This window comes from Vidua chalybeata, chromosome 24 (genome assembly GCF_026979565.1).
Source record: "Vidua chalybeata isolate OUT-0048 chromosome 24, bVidCha1 merged haplotype, whole genome shotgun sequence".
NCBI classification, from domain to species: domain Eukaryota; kingdom Metazoa; phylum Chordata; class Aves; order Passeriformes; family Viduidae; genus Vidua; species Vidua chalybeata.
Window position 1 is genome coordinate 2316230 of NC_071553.1, and position 18315 is coordinate 2334544.

At 54.0% G+C, this 18315-nt stretch overlaps 2 protein-coding genes across 2 annotated transcripts; one reads left to right on the forward strand and one right to left on the reverse strand.

Annotated features, from left to right (window-relative positions):
• Positions 1 to 737: 737 nt before the first annotated feature.
• On the reverse strand, positions 738 to 4200 carry LAMTOR5 (late endosomal/lysosomal adaptor, MAPK and MTOR activator 5). The gene is made up of 4 exons (XM_053963960.1): positions 4123 to 4200; positions 2864 to 2925; positions 2242 to 2359; positions 738 to 1060 (listed from the first exon to the last, which is right to left on the reverse strand). The coding sequence occupies exons 1-4, from the start codon at positions 4155 to 4157 to the stop codon at positions 1000 to 1002; spliced, it is 276 nt and encodes a 91-aa protein (XP_053819935.1). The 5' UTR covers positions 4158 to 4200; the 3' UTR covers positions 738 to 999.
• A 5931-nt stretch (positions 4201 to 10131) lies between these two features.
• On the forward strand, positions 10132 to 14715 carry LOC128799535 (embryonic pepsinogen-like). Its single transcript, XM_053964024.1, is given in 10 exon segments — positions 10132 to 10187; positions 10523 to 10685; positions 10925 to 11042; positions 11454 to 11572; positions 12434 to 12633; positions 12976 to 13001; positions 13004 to 13088; positions 13566 to 13710; positions 14234 to 14332; positions 14520 to 14715. Coding segments are annotated over 10 exon segments (1149 nt in total). The 3' UTR covers positions 14658 to 14715.
• Positions 14716 to 18315: the final 3600 nt, after the last annotated feature.

Sequence of the window (18315 nt, forward strand, 5' to 3'; positions counted from 1 at the left end):
TGTGACTTAAAAGCCCATTAGATAAAACTATCTGCAGTGCAGCAGAAGTGAGTAAAGGTGATAGGTCAAAAAAACAAAATAAATCCTGTGGCCTTTTCTATTGGTTTAGAAAGTTCTGTATTGCCTTATAACAAAGAAACTTGTGACTACTCCTGAGCTATGGCTGAGTGCTTGCTCCTCTAAAATCTCACAGCCTCTGACACTGATGTTTATCTGAGCAATAAATTGTTCTTAGCTTGAAAATGGTCCCATCCCTTCATTTTTAGCAGTGACAATGATAGCCAAGTTTTCCCTCATGCTCTGCTGTGAAGTTTCCCTTCCCCTTCCAGCAGCTGCAGCCCAGCTCCTTTTCCCTCCCCAGCACACAGGAACCACCGGGCTGCAGGATTGTTTCCCTGCAGTGTTTTCAAATCTGCGAGGGGAAGAGGGGCCTGGATTTGTGAGGATGTTGCCAAGATCCCTTCACAGCTCCCAGGGCCCTGGCAGGGCCAGGTTTGAACTTCAACCCAAGGCACAGTGAGCAAGAGCTCCCACAGAATGTTTAACTTGAGGAGGCGAAATGTTTCCTAGGAGAAATTCCTCGGAAAGCTTTTGTACCTTTTCTACTGAGGAGCCTCCACGAGTTCCAGCTTTTCTCCAGAGAAATGCTAATGAAGGCAGTGGGAGAAGTTACCTTGCCTGGCTTTGGGAAGGAAGCACCAGGCCCAGCTCTCCCAACCAGAGCAGAGAGAAGGAAGAAAGGTTTTTTACAGGTCATTTATTGATTTCTCCAACAAATGAGGCCCCCCACATACAGCAGGGAGGATCTGGTCATTACAGGGCCTGGGGGCGTGCCCACGCTTCACCCCCAGCAGCACAAGGGCTGAAATGTGAGCTGGAGAGCCAGGGAGCTGCCCAGGAGCTGGTGAGAGGGAGGGAGAGCCTTCATCCCAGGTGTGGAGCTCCAAAGGGAGGGTGGCGGTGCAGGGAGGAGCCGGGAGCAGAGCTGGCTCCCAGGGCTCAGGACAGCAGCTTGTGCACTGCCACGGTGATGCTGTCGTGCTTCTGGATCATGATGTTCCTACAACAAGGAGCAAGGGCTGAGCGAGGGCAGCCGGGCCAGCAGCAGCTGCTGGGGGTGGCAGTGGGCAGGGGAATCACTGAGCAGCCCCAGGCCCCATCCCCATCCCAGGCCTCGGCTGCTCCATCTCCCCACTCCATGAGCAGTGATGGAGACGTCCCTGCTGCCCCACTGACTCTGACAGGCTCTGTCACCCACAGGGACCCCAGGCTCTGTCACCCACAGGGACCCCAGGCTCTGTCACCCACAGGGACCCCAGGCTCTGTCACCCACAGGGAATCCCAGGACTTGTCACCCACAGGGACCCCATGATTTGTCACCCACAGGGAATCCCAGGCTCTGTCACCCACAGGGACCCCAGGATTTGTCACCCACAGGGAATCCCAGGCTCTGTCACCCACAGGGTCCCCAGGATTTGTCACCCACAGGGACCCCAGGATTTGTCACCCACAGGGAATCCCAGGCTCTGTCACCCACAGGGACCCCAGGATTTGTCACCCACAGGGAATCCCAGGCTCTGTCACCCACAGGGACCCCAGGATTTGTCACCCACAGGGAATCCCAGGACTTGTCACCCACAGGGACCCCATGATTTGTCACCCACAGGGACCCCAGGACTTGTCACCCACAGGGAATCCCATGATTTGTCACCCACAGGGACCCCAGGATTTGTCACCCACAGGGTCCCCAGGATTTGTCACCCACAGGGAATCCCAGGACTTGTCACCCACAGGGTCCCCATGATTTGTCACCCACAGGGTCCCCAGGATTTGTCACCCACAGGGACCCCAGGCTCTGTCACCCACAGGGACCCCAGGACTTGTCACCCACAGGGAATTCCCGGATTTGTCACCCACAGGGAATCCCAGGATTTGTCACCCACACAGTCCCCATGATTTGTCACCCACAGGGACCCCAGGCTCTGTCACCCACAGGGACCCCAGGCTCTGTCACCCACAGGGACCCCAGGGGGGAAGAGCTCCTGAGCTGCAGTAACCACAGCCCCTGAAAGGTTTCCCCCTGCTTTTACATGCCCATTAAGCCAGTGCCTGTGGCAGTGCCTGCCTCCCCTCATGGCTGCTCCAGACGAGGAGCTGCTCCAGGGATCTGCCTGCAGGAGGCTCCCAGGCCTGGGGGAAGGCAAAGGTGGGGCCAGCAGCAGCTGCAGGCTGGGACCTCACCCGCTGTCCGACTCCAGGCACACCACGGGCGTGTCCGTGGGGTCCGAGGTGAGCTTGGCCGCCTGCTGGGCCAGCACTGAGATGATGCCAGCGTGCTCATCCGACAGGGTTCCCCTGCCTGCAGGGGTGGGAGGGCATGGATGAACCCCCTGTGCCAGGGCAGTGCTCTGGGACAGGCCTGACTGCCCCCCAGGCCGAGGGGGTTGGCCCTGCCCGGCCCATTTCCCTCCCTGGGGCTGACTCAGTGTCTCCCCAAATGGTTCCTCTCCCTCCACCAAATATCCCCTACTGGGGTGTCAGGAAGAGATGGCCCCGGTAGGGACAGGCAGGTGGTGGCCCTTGGGGACACCTGAAGGCAGGGGCAGGGCAGGGCAGGTGTCCCCAGAGTGGCACTGGTACCACAGGGCAGCCCCGGGTACCCCCAGCCGGGGGGGGCTGTAGGGCCGGGGGTGCCCTTCAAAGGGAAGGGGCAGGGCCTGGGGCACCCCAACCCCCCGTGGGCAGGGCCTGGGGCACCCCAACCCCCCGTGGGCAGGGCCTGGAGCCCCCAGCCCGGGGGGGCTCTAAGGGAGCGGGCAGTGGCAGGAGCCCCCCCGGTACCCCCCAGGGCAGCCTCACTCACAGCCCAGGTTGAGCCCCTGCGAGTCGGTGCACAGCACGCCCACCACGGCCGGGCTCTTCATGCTGGGGGCGACAGCGGCGCTCACAAACGGCAGCGGGGACAGCCCGGGACAGCCTGGGACAGCCCGGGACAGCCCGGGACAGCTCCGGGACAGCCCGGGACAGCTCTGGGACAGCCCGGGACAGCCCGGGACAGCCCCAGGACAGCCCGGGACAGCCCCAGGACAGCCCGGGACAGCCCGGGACAGCCCGGGACAGCCTGGGACAGCCCGGGACAGCCCGGGACAGCCCCAGGACAGCCCGGGACAGCCCGGGACAGCCCCAGGACAGCCCAGGACAGCCCAGGACAGCCCCAGGACAGCCCCAGGACAGCCCAGGACAGCCCAGGACAGCCCAGGACAGCCCCAGGACAGCCCCAGGACAGCCCCGGCTCCGTCAGCGCCCGGCCCGGCCCCGTGTCCCCCGTGATCCCAGCTCCCCCCGTGATCCCAGCTCCCCCCGTGTCTCCATGTCCTCCCATGTTCCCCATACCCCCCGTGTCCCTCATCTCCCCATGTCCCATATCCCCCCGTGTCCCCCCCGTGTCCCCCATGTCCCTCATATCCCCACTGTGCCCCCCTGTCCCCCCACGTCCCCGTGTCACCATATCCCCTCATGTCCCCCATATCCCCCATATCCTCCCGTCCCCCTGTGCCCCCCATATCCCCCGCGCCCCCCTGTCCCCGAGTCCCTCCGTGTCCCCCCATATCCCCCATCTCCCCCCGTGTCCCCTCATGTCCCCCATCTCCCCCCGTGTCTCCATGGCCTCCCATGTCCCATATCCCCCGTCTCCCCCATATGTCCCCATGTCCTCCGTATTCCCTGTCCCCCATATCCCCCCATGTCCCTCCCGTGTCCCCCCACGTCCCTGTGGCACCGTGTCCCCCCGTCCCCGAGCCCCTACATGTCCCCCATATCCCCCTGTGTTCCTCCACATCCTCCATATCCCCCCGTGTCCCCCCCAAGTCCTCCATGTCCCCCATGTCCCTCATATCCCCACTGTGCCCCCCCCGTCTCCCGTATCCCCCCATATCCCCCCGTGTCCCCTCATGTCCCCCGTGCCCCCCGTGTCCCCTCACGTCTCCCGTGTCCCCCTATATCTCCTCATGTCCCCCCGTGCCCCCTGTGTCCCCCGTGTCCCCTCACGTCTCCCGTGTCCCCCCGTGTCCCCCGTGCCCCTCATGTCCCCCGTGCCCCCCATATCCCCCCGTGTCCCCTCACGTCTCCTCCAGGTGCTGTTCCAGCGTTCCCTCCATCGCCGCCCGCCTCCACTTCCGCGCCGCCCACGTGACCCCGCGACGGCGGCTCCGCAGGGCCAAAAGCGCTCGGGGCGCGCTCGGCTCCGCGGGGCTGCCCCGCTTTCGGGACGCCCCAAACGCCGCCGGTACCGGGACCCCCCGGACCCCCCCGGACCCCCCCGGACACCCCGGACACCCCCGGACCCCCCCGTGCCGCCGCCGCCCCCCCGGCACCGTGCCCGGCTCTGGGGGCTCGCAGCAAACCCGCCCCCCCAAGCCAGCCCTGCCTCGGGTGCCGCTTGAGCGCCTGGGGCTGCCTGCAGCAACCGCCAGCCGCGGTAAGGAGAAATAAAGAGAGGAAATAAAAGAAGAATCGGCATTTACAGCAGAAAAACACCAAAAAAAAAAAAAAAAACAAAAAAGGGAAGCAGGGCTTAATCACAGAGTTTAATTTGGGGTGTCTGCAGAGCTGCTCCTGGAAAATCTGTGGAGCTGGGAGCTGGGGCAGTGGAGCCAGTGGGGTTTGGGGGGTTTGGTGCTCAAACATCACCAATTTTTATTTGTTTGTTTGTTTGTTACTATTTATTTATCTATTTATTTCTTATGTATCTATTTATCTATATATTTCATTATATTATTATATTATATTATATTATATTATATTATATTATATTATAACATTACATTACATTACATTACATTACATTACATTACATTACATTACATTATTACATCATATCATATTATTATATTAATATTTATTATTTATTTCTATTTTATTTATTTATTTCTATTTCTATTTATTTGTAAAGCCCCCCGGGCAGACTCTGTGCTCCCATCCCCCGTGAAGTCGTTGGGGTTTGGTGTTTGAGGCTTGGCAAAAACTTCCCTGTTCTTGTTTCCCCCCCTCAAAAATGTCCTAAACTTGGTGAAAATAAAAAGACCAGGATGAATTTATTTGGGTTGTGGTGGGGTTTTTTTTGGGTTTTTTTTGTTTTGTTTTGTTTTGGGTTTTTTTTGGGTGTTTTTGTTTTTGTTTCTGTTTTTGTTTTTTTTTTTTTGTTTGTTTGTTTGTGGTTTTTTTTTGGTTTTTTTTTGTTCGGTTTGGTTTTTTTGGTTTTTTTTTTTTTTTTTTTTTTTTTTTTTTAAGATCAGGATTTTTTGCTTTTTATTTGTGAGAGAAAATCCCGCTGAGGGGAGGCTGCATCCCCAGGCCGGTGAGTTTGTGGTACCCACACGTGGCTCTGGGAACACCACGGATTCCCCAAAACCCCCCAGGAAGGGCTCCCATGGCAATAGAGAGAGGAGAAAATCCAGGAAAACCCCCACAATAATTCATAAAACTACCCAAAAATATATAATTTTATGGTTTGGGTTTCGTTTATTAAGCTACCTCATTTTATTTTATTTAAACCTTTTATTTTTAAAAGGTTTAAAAATAAACCTTTTATTTTAAGCTCGCTCATTTATAAGCTACCTTATTTTATTTTATTTATTTTATATATTTATATATTTATATATTTATATATTTTATTTTATTTTAAGGCAGCTTTTATTAAGCTACTTTATTTTATGTGCCTCTGGCCTTCCACAAGCTTGGAAATGGGCAGAAAGTGCTAAAAATTTGGGGGGTTTTGCTTCATTTTTGGACATCTCCGGGTGGAAAATATCACGAATTGTTTTCTCCCAGCAGACCTCACCACAACAAAAAGAAACAAAACGTTTTAGCAGCTTCTTAGCACCCTCACTTCCCATCCCGGAGACTCCCAGGGCGCAGGAGTGGGAATTCAGCTCTGGGAGGTGACAATTCAGTGGGAAATCCCTGGGTTCATCCAGGGAACCCCCACTGCAGGAGCAGGCTGGGCTTCACTCCACACTGTGAACTGGAGCTGTCCATAATAAAGGTGATGGAGAAGTTCCCAAAAAACAAAAAACAAAAAGCAAAAAAAAACCAACCAAACAAAAAAAAACAAACAAACAAACAAAAAAAAAAAACAAAAAAAAAACCAAACAAACAAACAAACAAAAAACCAACAGGTTTTGCTCCCCTAAATGCTCTTTGAGAGCAGCTCAGAAGTGGGGGTTTTGTTAAAAAAAAAATAGGATTTTTTTTTTTCCCCTGGGAAAAATCCTTTTAATTTAGGATTAGGAAATATCCTTCTAGGAAATAGGAAATATCCTAGGAAATATGCTTTTAACTTCTAGGAAATATCCTAGGGAATATCCTTTTAACTTCTAGGGAATAGGAAATATCCTTTTAAATTCTAGGCAAATGGAAATATCCTAGGAAAGATCCTTTTAACTTCTAGGAAATATCCTAGGAAATATCCTAAGGAATATCCTTTTACCTTCTAGGAAATAGGAAATATCCTAGGGAATATCCTTTTAAATTCTAGGGAATGGGAAATATCCTAGGAATTATCCTTTTAACTTCTAGGACATGGGAAATATCCTAGGAAATAGGACATATCCTAGGGAATATCCTTTTAACTTCTAGGAAATAGGAAATATCCTTTTAAATTCTAGGAAAATGGAATTATCCTAGGAAAGATCCTAAGGAATATCCTTTTACCTTCTAGGAAATGGGAAATATTCTAGGAAATCGGACATATCCTAGGGAATATCCTTTTAACTTCTAGGAAATATCCTTTTAAATTCTAGTAAAATGGAATTATCCTAGGAAAGATCCTAGGGAATATCCTTTTACCTTCTAGGAAATAGGAGATATCCTAGGAAATATAATTTAACTTCTAGGAAATGTGAAATATCCTAGGAAATATCCTTTCAAGTTCTCCCTGGAGACGCAAAGCAGGGACAGGGAAAGTCACGGGCTGTGACCGGAGCCCCGGCGCTCTTTGATCCCCGGAGCCGCCTCCCCCGGGAACGGAGCCAGGAGCCCCCCGGGGCCCGAACGTGCGAGTGCCCGGCTCTGTTTGATGTTCTGCTCCAAGGTGAAACCGGCTGCGAGAGCCAGACGGGATGGGAGAGGCCGGGACAGGGCGGGGATGGGAGCGGGACAGGGATGGGATGGGAGCGGGACAGGGATGGGAGCGGGACAAGGATGGGATGGGACAGGGCTGGGATCAGGACTGGGACAGGGATGGGATGGGACAGGGCTGGGATCAGGACTGGGACAGGGATGGGATGGGAGCGGGACAGGGATGTGATGGGATCAGGACACGGCTGGGATGGGAGCGGGACAGGGATGGGATGGGATGGGAGCGGGACAGGGATGGGAGCGGGACAGGGATGGGAGCGGGACAGGGCTGGGATGGGATCAGTACACGGCTGGGATCAGGACAGGGCTGGGATGGGACCGGGACATGGCCGGGGATGGGACAAGGACAGGGCTGGGATGGGAACAGGACAGGGCTGGGATGGGACAAGGACAGGGCTGGGATGGGAGCAGGACAGGGCTGGGATGGGGCTGGGGTGGGACCGGGATCGAGCTGGGATGTGACCAGGACACAGCTGAAGTGTCACAAACCCACACATGCCACATCCTGGTCTGAATATTCCACACCTAAAATAATTTCATGGATGGTTTCCAAACAGCATGGGGAATATTCTCTTCTCTTCTCTTCTCTTCTCTTCTCTTCTCTTCTCTTCTCTTCTCTTCTCTTCTCTTCTCTTCTCTTCTCTCTTCTCTTCTCTTCTCTTCTCTTCTCTTCTCTTCTCTTCTCTTCTCTTCTCTTCTCTTTCTCTTCTCTTCTCTTCTCTTTCTCTTCTCTTCTCTTCTTCTCTTCTCTTCTCTTCTCTTCTCTTCTCTTCTCTTCTCTTCTCTTCTCTTCTCTTCTCTTCTCTTCTCTTCTCTTCTCTTCTCTTCTCTTCTCTTCTCTTCTCTTCTCTTCTCTTCTCTTCTCTTCTCTTCTCTTTCTCCTCTCTAATTCTCCTCTCTCCTCTCTAATTATTCTAGTCTATAATTCTCTTACCATTCTATTATTTTATTCTATTCTCATTATCTTATATCGTAATTCTCTTGTAATGTAATTGCCTTATATTCAATTCTCTATTCTCTTCTACTCTAGTCTCTTCCTCACTGGACTTCAGGAGTTTTATGGATTTATATCATGTTAAAATACAGAATACATAATAATATTTTTAGTTTCTTAGAAATAATAGTATCCCTTATACATTATATATTAATATCATTAATATATTTATTATTTCAATAATTTATATTAATTTAAAATTTTTGTTTTAATTTTTTTAAATTTTTTTTTTTTTTGAGCAATTTTTTTGTTGAAAAGTGGTTCCTACAATTCATCCTGGTGGCTTCCCACACTTCAAATCCATCTTGAACTCCTTCCTGACACCAAACTGGGATGAGCCTCGTTGCATTTTTGGCTGCCATGGCCCAACCACTTCCCAGTCCTCTACAAACCACCTGGATAATTTCAGCACAAAAATCATTGTAAGCTGTTGTATTATTATATAAATCATTATCAATCGTTATAAATGATTATAAGTTATGATAAATCATTATAAATTCCTGCTTTACTGCACTGCAAGAGCCACCTCCATTGTGGAAACGCTCTGTGTCCCTGCAGTGGAGGGGACATCCCAGTCCCCAAACTGGGAGTGGCTTTGCCCACAGCATCCTCACAGCAGCGGCAATTCCCGCAGGAAATTAAACAATTCAAATTAAAGAAATGAAAATATCCGTAGTCTTTTCCCTTCCATCCACAAGGAGGCCAAATCTCCTGCGAGGCCGGGGCTCTGGAGCGGGTGGGACACGCGGTCAGGGCTCCGCGTCCCGCATCCCCCGCGCCCTTCGCTCCGCGCTGCCCGGCGCCGGGCGGCTCCGGAGCCGCTATCGCGGCGGCGATGCCGGAGCTCGGAGGGGCCGGAACGCCGTGCGGTGGTCCCGTAGCTCGGGCACAGCCCGCGGGGTCACCTTGTCCTGTTTGCATCCCGCGGCACCGCCGGGGTCACAGATAACGGGGGGGTCACGGGCGTCAGCAGCCGCAGGGGCCCCTCCCGTGCCAGCCCGGGGACACTCCTGCAAACAGAGCCCCGTGCTCCCTGCAGGGGCCTTGGGTGCCACGCTGAGAGGCCAAAGTGATGCCAAAATGATGCCTCTGGCTCTGGGGTCTGCTGCATCAGGATGTGGAGCTGCTGGAGCAGTTCCAGAGATGTTCCCAAGGTTGGAGCCCTCTGCTCTGGAGCCAGGCTGGGAGAGCTGGGGGTGCTCACCTGGGAAGGAGAACTCACAGAATTCACAGAATCACCAGGCTGGAAGAGATCTTAAAGATCATCGAGTCCAGCCCATGCCTCAACACCTCAGCTAAACCCTGGCACTGAGTGCCACATCCAGAGAAGGCTCCAGGCAGACCCTGGAGCCCCTTCCAGGGCCTAAAGGGGCTCCAGGAGAGCTGGAGAGGGACTGGGAACAAGGGAGGGAGGGACAGGACACAGGGAATGGCTTCCACTGCCAGAGGGCAGGGATGGATGGGATAATGGGAAGGAATTCTCCCTGTGAGGGTGGGCAGGCCCTGGCACAGGGTGCCCAGAGCAGCTGTGGCTGCCTCTGAATCCCTGGAAGTGTCCAAGGCCAGGCTGGATGGGGCTGGGAGCAGCCTGGGACAGTGGAATTTCCCTGTCTATGGCAGAGGATGGGACTGGATGAGATTTAAAATCCCAACATGAATCATCCTGGAATTCTGGATCCATGCCCACAGCCAGGCCGTGCCTGGTCTGGATGAAGGATTTGGGGCCTAAAGGATGGAGAGTTCGGATTTGGGATCTAGTGGGGAGCACGGGGTCCCCAGGAGAGGCTCATGGGTGCCATTAGGGGACAGCTCCCCCTGCCAGGTGACGTGTGGCTCGTGTGTGCTGTGTCCTTGGGTCCCTGGGTGTCACCTGCCTTGGCCGGGTGCCCAAAGGAGGGGAGGGGGCAGCTCCCGCTGGTCCTGGCTGCTCTTGGCACGGCAGCTGGGGTGGGCAGGGGCTTTATAAACCAGCAGGACCTGGCCCTGGCTGTCCTGGCAGGATGTGGTTCCTCGTGCTCCTCTGTGCTGCCTCTGCTCTCTGCCAGGGCGTCACCAGGTGAGCCACAGCAGCATCACTGCCAGGGCCACTGGGACAAGTGAGGGGGAAATGAGAATTTGGAGGCTTTTCATGGCTTTGGGGAGCAGAGGTGAGGTCTGAGGCTGCAGAAAGCTGCTCCAGGGGTGCAGAGAACGAGGGCATGCCTGGGAGGGGCTGGTTTCTAGGGTTGTTTTGGGATTTTAGAGGAAATCCCTGACTTAGAGTTTTGGAGGAGTTTCCTGTGCTCCTGCTGTTGGATCAGAACATCAGAGGTGTCAAACACTGCTCGCTGGAGCTGCAGGCAGCAAAATCTCATCTCATCCTTCTTTTTTTCTCCTTGTTGTTTGTGCCAGGCTGCCCTTGGAAAGGGGGAAGAAGCTGAGAGATGTCCTCAGGGAGAAGGATTTGCTGCACCAGTTCTTCCAGCATCACCACTACGACATCGGCACCAAATTCCCGCATGCTTTTCCCAATGGAACCAGGGTTGCCACTGAGCCTCTGCTGAACACCCTCGACGTGAGTACGGGCTCCAATCCCCAGGGACACAGCCCTGGCAAGGTCTGTGGGATGTCCAAACCCAAATCCTTCATCCCAAAGCCTGTAGCTCACATCCTTCACCCCTCCTTGCCCACGCTGGTGGCCCTGAGCAAAGAAACGTCCCCCGGGAGCTCTGCTGGAAGCAGGGGACCAAGCCTGGGGAAGCTCCAGGTTTGGTTTCATGCCTCCAAATCCATCCCTGGCCTGGCTGCCCCCAGGTGGAATACTACGGCACCATCTCCATCGGCACCCCCCCTCAGGATTTCAGCGTGGTCTTCGACACCGGCTCCTCCGACCTCTGGGTCCCCTCTGTGTCCTGCCCCAGCCTGGCTTGCCGTGAGTAGAAACCAGGCCCAGCTGCACGTCCTGGTTTTTAACAGCTCCACCGAGCCCAAAAATTTGGGTCTCATTGCCAGGGGAGAGGGGATCACCCAGCTGGGGCCATGGCAGCTGTGCAATGAGCTGCACTGGTGAATATTTGGGGTGTAGGGGCTGCCCAGAGCTGCATTCCTCAGGTGATGTGATTACTGCTTGGTGCCTCAGTTTCCCCATCTGCCCACGGGGGATGGGAATGCCTGTGGATCCCTGGTTGCTGGAGGAGGGGAAGGGAGAGCAGCAAATGCTCACAGCTGAATTATTCCTGAAGGCAGGGTGATAAACAGCAATTCAGCAGGACTCCTCCTCCCACACCTCCCTTAGGCTTGGCCTTGCCCGAAGGTTTAATTCCGTGTTTTTCCACTTATCCAGAAACCCACCAGGTGTTTGACCCCTCTCAGTCCTCCACCTACAAGAGCACGGGGCTGAGCCTGTCCATCCGCTACGGCACGGGCGAGATGGAGGGGATCGTGGGCTCCGACACCGTCACCGTGAGTGTCCCCATGGCATGGCTGGGGCTCTGGGGAAATCCCAGCCCCTAAGCTGGCCTGTTTGCTAACCAGGGAACCCAAGCAGGACAAGCTGTCCTGTAGTCCTTTATTCTGGAGCCACGGGGTCAACACGGGGCTGACATCTCCCAGCTGCCTGTGAACATCTCACTGTTAAAGTGAGATCTGGCCAGATAAGCTGGATTTGTGACTGACAGACACTCGCTTTAAAAGCCACACCAAACTTCCACAAAGCAGAAATCCTCTGCACATTTTCCTGGAAATGTGTGGGGTTTCTCCTGTGGCTGGGGACACCACTTCAGGGATTAATGAAGGAATCTGTGCAGATTATCATTGTTTTGGTGGCAAGTTACATCCAACTTCTAATCAATCCTATTCCTTTTGCTAGCAGCTTTAACTCAGGTACCTTGCTATAGTGCACCGTTTATGTTATGCTGGAACCTATTTGTAGTTCTTTAGTTTTATCCTGTGCAGTAATTCTGATGGAGATCTTTCACCCGTTATCTTTTGTCTCTTCATTTTCCTGGTAAATATCTCGTATTTTATTAAACGCATGTGATTTGCCATCATTAAAAGTTGTGGGACGAGGCTGCAGAATTCAAACCCTTGATATTCTGAGGTAAGATTGGCTCCAGCAGCCTCCAGACTCCTGTCTCTGAGGAGGGGCTCAGAAAGCCAGGGCCCCTCTCAGCCCCTCCTACCTTGGTTTTTAGGCTTCTTTAATAACCTTTGTCTGAAGCTCCTGCTCCACCTGCAGCAGGAGACCCCCTGCTCCTTCCCCACCAGATTAACACCAGAATCCCAGTGCCTGCTCCAGGCCTCATGGCACCTCCCTGTCCCCAGGTGGCCTCTCTGGTGGACACCAACCAGCTCTTCGGCTTGAGCACCGCCGAGCCCGGCCGGTTCTTCGTCGACGTCCAATTCGATGGGATCCTGGGCTTGGGATACCCAAACCTGGCTGCTGATGGCATCACGCCGGTCTTTGATAACCTGGTGAACCAGAGCTTGCTGCAGGAGAACCTCTTCTCTGTCTACCTGTCCCAGTGAGCCACCTGGGCTTGCGGGGCTGGGGAAGGGGGGACGCACATCATGCACGGCCTTTGCTGGTGGCTCTGGCTCGTCCCTTGTCACTGCTGCCATGGGATGTTGTGTCTGTGACACCATGTGCAAGGCCTGGGGGCCACCAGCCTCCCCACAGGGCTTATGGCTCGCTGGGAAGCAGTTCCCAGGCACATGGCTCCTGGTTCCAAAGGCCCCGGCCCTGCTGCTGTGCTGTGGTGAGGAGGGGGGGACGTGGCACCATCAGCGTCCCAGCCTTGGCACACACGGCCCTGCACTGAACCACATGGCAAATCTCCCTTGTTTTTCTTTCCTGCATCATCCAGTGAGGCAGCAGGGAGCGTGGTCATCTTCGGGGCATCGATGAGTCCTATTTCACTGGCCCCATCAACTGGATCCCTGTCTCTTACCAGGGCTACTGGCAGATCTCCATGGACAGGTGACAAGCCAGCTCTGTTGCTCTCTGGCCACCTCAAAGCATGGCTTCTAAAGAGACATTGGGCCCTTCAGCACCAGAGGCTTCCACTGACATCCCCACCCCAGGGCCGAGGGATGTAGAGGGATAAGGGGACAACTCTGTAGTGCTTTGGTAATTGACACCCAAAAGGAGGATGCTTTGTGCCTGGGGCACAGCCTAGTTCCTGTGATTTAGGGGATGTCTCTGGTGATGAGGAGAGCAAAACCATGGGTCAAAACCTCCTTTGTTGGGCTGGAGTAGGTCCCAGTTTCTGGGATGTGTTCAGTGCCCGTGTCTGCAATGGTGGCTGCATTCCCGGCTGGCTCTGCAGCTCCAGACAGGAAAAGGCTCCCAGGCAGCACTTGGGGTTACCCAGCTTTAACTCCTATAAAAGAAGTTAAAAACCATCCCTAAGGCCCATTGGTTATTTCACAGCCCCTGGCTGGTCTCTCCCCACAGCATCATTGTGAACAGCCAGGAGGTCGCGTGCGCCGGTGGCTGCCAGGCCATCATCGACACCGGCACTTCCCTCGTGGCCGGGCCACCCTCGGGCATCAGGAACATCCAGAGTGCAGTTGGGGCCAGGCAGGGCGAGTATGGAGAGGTGAGAGCTTGCCCTGCTGGCCCTGGAGGTAGCTGGCACAGCAGAGCCCAGCCAAGGCTGCTGCCACGCTCAGGGAAACCATCCTGTGCTCAGGGCAACCCCGGCAGAGACACCCTGGGGCTCTCTGGTTCATGTCAGCGAGACAGAGAATCACAGGATTCTGGAAGGGATCCATGGGGATCATCGAGTCCAACCCCTGCCCGGCACAGACACCCCAACAACCCCACCCTGGGCACCCCTGAGAGCGTTGTCCGAACTCTCCTGGAGCTCTGGCAGCCTCGGGGCCGTGCCCGTTCCCCAGGGAGCCTGGGCAGTGCCCAGCACCCTTTCCCTGATCTCCAGCCTGACCCTGCCCTCACACAGCTCCAGCCCTTCCCTGGGTCCTGTCCCTGCTCACAGAGATCGGAGCTGTCCCTCCGCTGTCCCTCGGGAGGAGGCTGAAGGCCCCAGTGAGGTCTCCCCTCACTCCTCACCCTCTGGCCGTGTTTCCCTGCTGCGAGCCCCTTCCCTCTGCTCCCTGCAGCACAGCGTGAACTGCAGCTCCATCCCTGCCATGCCCGATGTCATCTTTGTCATCGATGGGGTCCAGTACCCCCTGTCTGCCGTGGCCTACACCGAGCAGGTAAGTGGGAACCAGCTGCTCCTGGCTGCAGGAGCCTCTCTCAAGGTCCTTCTGTTCTCTCCAGTGGCTCTGGCCACCTTGGCTTCTCCCATTCCCTTGGGACATGGATGGCCACAGGCCTCCAGGGCAACGCAAGAAGAGATTCCAGCCCGCACTTCCCCGATTTCCTTCTCGTGCTCAAATGCAGCAGAACCAAGAATCTTGCATGAGCAGCTTCCAGGACACCTCTGGGGACCTCTGGATCTTGGGAGACGTCTTCATCAGGGTGTACTACAGCATCTTTGACCGGGCCAACAACCGCGTTGGGCTGGCCAAGGCTGTTTAGATCCACCACGATGGGAGTGGTGCTGGGGTTTTGTCCACACCCAGACCCCGACCACGGCTTTTGGCACAAATAAAGTGTTGGTGGTTCTGAGCTGCTGGCTGTGTGTTTGTTTCTGATGGGGTCACAGGAGTGAGGAAGGAGCTGCTTTGTGGTGGCCAAGGACCGTTTGGTCATCACAGTTCTGCTGAGGGCCCTTGAGAGCTGTGATCGCTGCAGGGCTGAGGGGTGGAAGCCAAGATTGGCTCTTTTATTGGGGCTACACAAGTGGGTGATTCTGGAATCCCCACATTTCCACCCCAGACACAAACCACCCCAGAGCAGACCCCTGCAGACCCACAACTACGTCCCACCAGCTCCTGCCCCGGTAGCTCCCCATCCCTGGGCACAGGGCTTGTTCCCACTTTCCCTGCAAGGTGTCTGACAGCCCAAAGCCACCCCAGGGCAGGGAGTTCCCCCAGGAGGATATGGCTCAGCTGGAGATTTCCCTTGGACCACCCAAGCAGGCAGGAAAAGGCTTTCACCCAGAGCCTCCCACAGTGAGGCTTTTACAGAAGCACAGAACCTGCACAGTTCTGTTTGTGAAGGAAATTACCTCCTCCAAACCCCTTAAAAGGGAGGCTGCCTCTTTCCCAGGAGCAGCTGCAGTGGAATTGCTCAGCAGGAAGCCAGGAGAGAGATCCAAGCCCCTGCTGTGTCTTCATTTCTGCAGTGCTGAGGGACACGGGACTTTATTTATTTATTTATTGGTAAATGAGGCTCCACCACTGGTGGGGCCTGGAGATTCCATACCCAGCAGGAACAGGGATGTGGAGGGAGAGATCCAGGTGATTTGGGTTGGAAATTAATTATTTGCTGCTCACACTCTGTAAAAACTGAGCTGACTGTAGAGGAGGATGTGATGTGGGATGGTGGGAGTGTGATTTGCCCCCCATCCCTGGGATCACACATCCCTGGGATTCCCAGCCCAGCTGGTGGGAATCCCTTGTGCCTGAGCACAAGAGTGACGACCCAGGCCCAGATTTTGGGCATGTGGGACTTGCCCTCAGCTCCATCACAGGAATTTTCTCATTACTATTGATGCCTCAGGTTTAGCTTTTCTATGTTTCAGATTCTGTGCTGCTTTAGTGTGTGGGTCTGGGCTTCACATAATGGGATGGTGAGCTCTGTGCACAGAGCAGGAGACAAAACAATTCCTTCTCCAGCTGGGGACCAAGGACAAATGATCCAAATCTCAGGCCCAAGAGCACAAACAACGTGGGCTGGAGAGAGACAAACAAACAGGATGGGAGTGCATGGGCTGGAGCTGGAATTGGAAAATGAACTCCAGTGTGCAAATGGAGCAGGACTTTAAAAAGTGAGAGACCCCCTGGCCAGTTGTGCATTTTGTGACCATTTTGGTTCATCTTGGGTGCAGCCCTGGCTGGGCTCTTGTGCTGCCCAAGGTGGATCCATTGAGGCCTCCTAATAAATCCCTGCTTTATTCTTTAGCTCTGTCCAGCCTCTGCTCTGGGTCAGCCTGCACAAGGCATCACTATGAGCAACAAGAAATGAGGCAGGTGCAGTGGGAACGGTGACTCCGAGGATCAGCCATGCAGGGATCAGCCCTGCCAGGACGGACGAGACCTGGAGGAGCAGCCAGGGGCTGGACCTGTCCTTTCACAGCGGGGTGGGAGTGGCGCGTTGCTCCCTATTCCAGGCAGGACCAACTGCCTCCATGCCCTAAATCCTCCTCCCTGCAAAGTGATTCCTCCACGGGAGCATCCCCCTGGCCGGGGCAGCCCTTCCTGCAGCAGGGTTCGCATTCCAATAAAGGAATAAACCAAGGAAAAGCTTCCTTGGAGAGCGGGGAGCATTTCCCGTGGCAGGGAAATGCCGATCCTGGAGTGCCACCTCGTGGCTCCAAACCTGAGATCCTGGGTGCTCCATCCTGGAAGCGTCCAAGGTTGGACAGGGCTTGGAGCAACCTGCAAAAGTGGAAGGTGTCCCTGCCCATGGCAGGGGGTGGGACTGGGTGAGATTTAAGGTCCCTTCCAACCCAAACCATTCTGGGATTCTCGGGAATTTCAGCTCAAAGGAGGGAGTCACTCCTGCCTGCAAATATTTCACACCTGGCCGCAGGTTTTGTCTTGCTCCAAGGATAAAACATGGTCAGGACACCTTTCTGGTGGAGCAAAGAGGGTTCTTGTCTTCTTTTAGCTTTTTCTGAGGCAGTAAAAAATTGGAAGAGGGAATTCACCTTCTGTGCAGAAGGACATGACAGATTGGCTCATTAGGGCTTGACTCTGGAACAGGACAGTTACTGAGGGCTTTCTATGGATTTTGTTGAGCTTTGAGCTTTGGGCCTGTGTTTGGGAAGGGAAAAAGCTGCAAATTGTGCAGGAAAATGGGGTTTCCTGCAGGTTTTCATCAGTGTTGACACTGGGAGTTCATAGCCTGGTTTTCCTCCTCCTCGGGGCAAACTGGAAATAGGTTGGTGTGTCTGGAGAGGTTTAATGCCTCTGATCCCCTTCCCATGGCATCAGTCAGGGATCCCCCTTGGACCTGGTCTCCCACCATGGTGTGAGCCAGTCTGCAGAGTTTGTCCTCATCTCACAGAGCTGGAGAGCTGCATTTATCTGTTTTCCAGAGCAGCTGTGGCTGCCCCTTCCCTGGATTGCCCATGGTCAGGCTGGACAGGGCTTGGAGCAACCCAGGAGAGGGGAAGGTGTCCCTGCCCATGGCAGGGGGTGGAATGAGACGAGCTCCAAGGTCCCTTCCAACCCGAACCATTCTGGGATTCCATATTGCCCCATGTCTCAGCTCTCCCACACAAGATTCCCTGCTGGAATTGCATTGCCATGGAGCAGCACAAAGCCAGGAACAAAAAAAAGTTGAGTCCAAATAGACAATATTTTCTGCATACCAGATTTTGAAGCATTTATTCTTTTATTTGAGGATAGTTTACAAGTTTATAAGAATCAGGTTGTCCGTCCATCCATCCATCCATCCATCCATCCATCCATCCATCCATCCATCCACCCATCCCAGCACCATTACAGTCCATGTTTGCAGGAGGAATGGAAATGTGCTGATCATGGCTGATCAGGCTGAATATTTCCCAGCCCAAACCTTCTCATCAGAGTTTTTCATGGTGATTTCCCAAGGAAAAACCACCAAAAGTGTTTCCAATTAGAGAGGCTGGGAGAGAATTTGGGAGGGGAGCAATAAAAATACAAAAGAATGGAAAAAGAAATAAAGTTTTCTAGAAGAAAAGGAGAAAGAACCTGCTATGAAATAAAAATAGTGATGCGAAAGAGCTGCTGGAGAGAAGTGAGAGGTGAAAAGAGAGGAGCTGGGAATGTTTGAGTGCTGTTCCCAGCTGTTCCCAGCTGTGCCTCCTCCAGCTGTGCCCAGCTGTGCTTTCTCCAAGCGTCCCCACAGATGACAGAACTTGGACACAGTGGGAAGGAGATTAAATAGCCCTGACAGTTCCTCCTGCCTGAGATGATGGCGGGAGGGCTGCAAGGGAGGGGGAAAGGATGGTGGAGGGATGGGAAAAAACCAACAGGAAGAGCAGGTGGTAAGTGGGCTTTGTCCCAGAGGGAAAAGGAATTGTAGTGGTCATGTCTCAGATCCATCTCCTGGGGTGCAAAACACCTCATTGCAGAAAGACAGGGCA